Source organism: Physella acuta, unplaced genomic scaffold (genome assembly GCF_028476545.2).
Source record: "Physella acuta isolate Inbredline_101_S28 unplaced genomic scaffold, ASM2847654v3 ptg000007l, whole genome shotgun sequence".
NCBI classification, from domain to species: domain Eukaryota; kingdom Metazoa; phylum Mollusca; class Gastropoda; family Physidae; genus Physella; species Physella acuta.
This window is the reverse complement of record NW_026731527.1, coordinates 107,501-111,237: the sequence shown is the minus strand read 5'-3', so window position 1 is coordinate 111,237 and position 3,737 is coordinate 107,501. Positions and strand designations below refer to the sequence as shown.

Below are 3,737 nucleotides of genomic sequence, written 5' to 3'. Positions count from 1 at the left end.
CTGACTGACTGACGGACTGACGGACTGACGGACTGACGGACTGACGGACTGACGGACTGACGGACTGACGGACTGACGGACTGACGGACTGACGGACTGACGGACTGACGGACTGACGGACTGACGGACTGACGGACTGACGGACTGACTGACTGACTGACTGACTGACTGACTGACTGACTGACTGACTGACTGACTGACTGACTGACTGACTGACTGACTGACTGACTGACTGACTGACTGACTGACTCTCTCTCTCTCTCTCTGTATATATATATATATATATATATATATATATATATATATATATATATATATATATATATATATATATAATTTCATTTGTTAGACGGCAACACATTGAGTTACAGTACCAACAGTCACACGGTTTGATATGTTTGGACTAATTTAATAACATCTGTAATAAACCTAACACTGCACCAATATCGTGTGATGGAGGACCTCCTGTTGGGAGTGAAGTGGGCCTGGACCATCTTGCTGATCGTTATGTGCCAGTGTGACCATGGGATGGCTGCTTTTACTGGTAAAACAGCGTGTCTTTATGTTGAAACATTCTTTTTGTTTTGTTTTGGCGTCATTAAAAAACAAGTGACTGCACATTTATATTTGAGAAATAATAATAACTACACTTAGCGAATGTCGTTGCTTACTCTAAAGATGTAAAATGAATGAGGAAATATTTTGTTCCATGCAGCGGCTATCAAACAACAGTCACGATAATAATGTTCCTGCTTTACAGAGTACTAAGAATAAAAACAGTTAAATGGTAGAGTTTTAGACTGCTAACCCGAAACCTACGAGTTTTGATCCTTGGCTCGAGTCCGCAAGACTTATGAATTCACTCAGCACTTATGGCTACCTGACTAATGTTAGGGAAAGTAAAAGCTGTTGTAGTGCTGACAACACTGTCCATTCATACTCTGAGTTCACTGAAACATGTGAACTCCACGTCTTCTGTACCATCTCCTAATGGACCCTAAGGTTCTAAAAGATACTTCTTTACACTAGAAACAGTTGGTCTTATAGTTTCAGCCACCACTAAGACCCAGTTAACTCGACCTAAATACCTAACATGTAATTTGATCTGTTCTAACTTGGGTATGGGTATTAAAAAGATTATCTTTCAGGCTATTGTGTGCTGTTAATCTTTTTTTTCCCCACCATTTAAGTCTGTTATATCCCATGTGTTAAAAACTAGCTCTGTTACATGCATACAGCTAACTTTTAACAGAAATTAGTTCTACCTGGAAAGGAGTTTTGTTATAGGCCTACAAAGAAAGACGTTGGCAGACCTAACTAACATCATGCTTTTTTATCCTATCAAGATGGAGGGTGTGTGGTGGTAGAACTTTGTGTGTGTGTGGGGGGGGGGGGGGGTCTATAAAGTGTTTCACGCTACTTTTTCTTTTCCAAATTTTACCTAATCGTCGTCACTTAGAGACGGACCACTTTTCTTTCAAAAAAGTTTCTGAAATCACAAAGTTTGAACCAATTACTATAATAACTACAACTCTCTCACTTTGTTTTTGTTTTTCCTTGATGTGTATGACATCAATTACGGACAAGTTTCTGATAATGTCAATTATGTTCGATGTAACAGACAACATTTGAAAGGACTTTTTTTTAACTAATAGTTTTTGGCAGTAATGATGACGATAAGACATTTGATATGAATGTTGTTTGCATAAACGAGTTAAAACGATCAGAAACTTTCCTAGACACATGCTAGCATTAATATGTAAATACAACAAGGGATTTCTATGTAGAGTTGTCTGTGTAGATTACCCTTTTTTACTGATAGTTGAATTTTTTAAAAAAATCAGATTGTGGAGGTCAACTGACTGACCAGGCTGGAGCAATCCTGTCTCCAAACTTCCCAGAGTCATATCCTGACGATGCCACATGTGCTTGGACCATAACTGTTTCTGTCTCTCAAGTAATAGACTTCAGGTAAAACATGATATTTTTTCAAATAATCGACGTAGTGTTATTTTATAAAATGATTAGTTAAAAAAAAATAGTCTGCATACAAGAAAAATGCAGAAATTTAGACATATGTGTTAATTTATTTTTAAAAACCCTAAGAATGTATGTTTAATGCAACTAGGCCTACTTCATTACGGAGTAGTGAAATATAAATAAATGTATTACATAATTGTGTCAATACAGCTAGTCTAATAAAGCACAAGTAATCAATTGTGTTTTGCTTTGTTTTAGGTTTCAACGGCTTGATCTTGAAAGACGTTACGACCAGAATTGCATTGATTACGTAAGACTTTATGACGGTCCGGACTCTAGTTCCAATTTGATTGGCATATACTGTGGTTACCGAGACGACGCAAACACGGCCAACATTATTGTGAGGACTACGGGCTACCAGTTGTATGTGGAGATGATAACAGATTCGTCTGGGGCAAGGCCAGGATTTAGTGCCTCGTATTGGGCTCATGGTAAAACTTTAGAACATATTTATTTAAATTTTAAATACAACATGAAAGACGAATTTAATTTAAAATACACTGAATTTATTAATAATCTTGACGAATACATTATGTAAAGTAAACGTTTACAATCAGAAAGTAATTAAAAATATACACTGCAGTGTAATTAAAACAAAATTTATAAAAAAAAGTTTTAATTACAAGTTCTTATATAATTATGTACTAGAAAGAAGAAAATAAATTATTTTTTTTAAATATATAACAATGCGCTACTAATTAATATAACCATAAAGAAAAGCACGATCGCTACTTGCATTTTAGTAAAGGTAGTCAATACATAACATAGTTATTTAAATTGTGTGACAATATTCTATATTTAAAGAAAATAATTTATTTTCACCTTTTAGTGGATAATTATATAAACGCGTGTTATTAAAAAGTTTTTTATGAAATTTGTTTTGTAGCAGCCTACTTTAACATTTTTAAATAGAGTGTGCTTGACTATAAACTATTACGCCCCAAATAAACTTAAAAAACTGCGTATACTAGAGCGGTAAATAGTACTTTATATAGAAAAGATTAACTAACTTTTTAAAAATTAATCAAGCGTCCAATTAATTTAAAATTGCTGTCAGATTGCATTGTTATCGTGTTTTGACTCATTCGGCAAGTTTAAAACGATTCGGTAAGTTAGAAGTGATCAAAATTTTGCTTTGGCAATTTCGATCCATGACGAAGCACGACGTTAAGACATGTAGACTTGTCAGACAGACAGATGAAGAAAGTTAAATGAAACCTTGTGAAAAATCTTGTAAAAATCAATAATATTTTGAGCTTGTTTATCGAAAAATATATTTCAGAGTGTCCACAATTTTACTACGGACGTGATTACTGCGAGTCGCCATGCGTGTGTGAGCAAGAAAGCACCCAGTACTGCAACAGTCAAAACGGTTATTGCTACTGTAAATCTGGATGGTCTGGTTACGACTGTTCCATTGACACTAACGAGTGTATAGACCCCAACATATGTGAAGATATCTATTCCGTGTGCAGCAACACAAAGGCTGGCTACGATTGTTTGTGTAAACCTGGGCTAGAGAAGAACATCAGCACGGGATCATGTTACGGTAAATCAAATATTTGTTTTCCATATGAGTATTCAAATTTGTAGCCCTTTGCTCAAGAGAGGCTTCGAATTATTTAATAATTATTAATATGAACCCAAATAGAGCTCAAATTATGATGAGTTGTAGCTATAAAAAATTCGGAGGGCGG

The 3,737-nt window shown here is 35.2% G+C and overlaps 1 protein-coding gene across 1 annotated transcript in view; it reads left to right on the top strand.

Moving 5' to 3' along the window:
• The first annotated feature begins 453 nt into the window (after positions 1-453).
• The window catches only part of LOC131944017 (uncharacterized), a 40,711-nt gene continuing 37,427 nt past the window's right edge, over positions 454-3,737 (top strand). Inside the window, exons 1-4 of the mRNA XM_059304499.1 lie at positions 454-544; positions 1,845-1,971; positions 2,239-2,471; positions 3,323-3,589. Of these exons, the coding sequence (XP_059160482.1) occupies positions 454-544; positions 1,845-1,971; positions 2,239-2,471; positions 3,323-3,589 (718 nt within the window). The remainder of the gene's footprint in view (positions 545-1,844; positions 1,972-2,238; positions 2,472-3,322; positions 3,590-3,737) is intronic.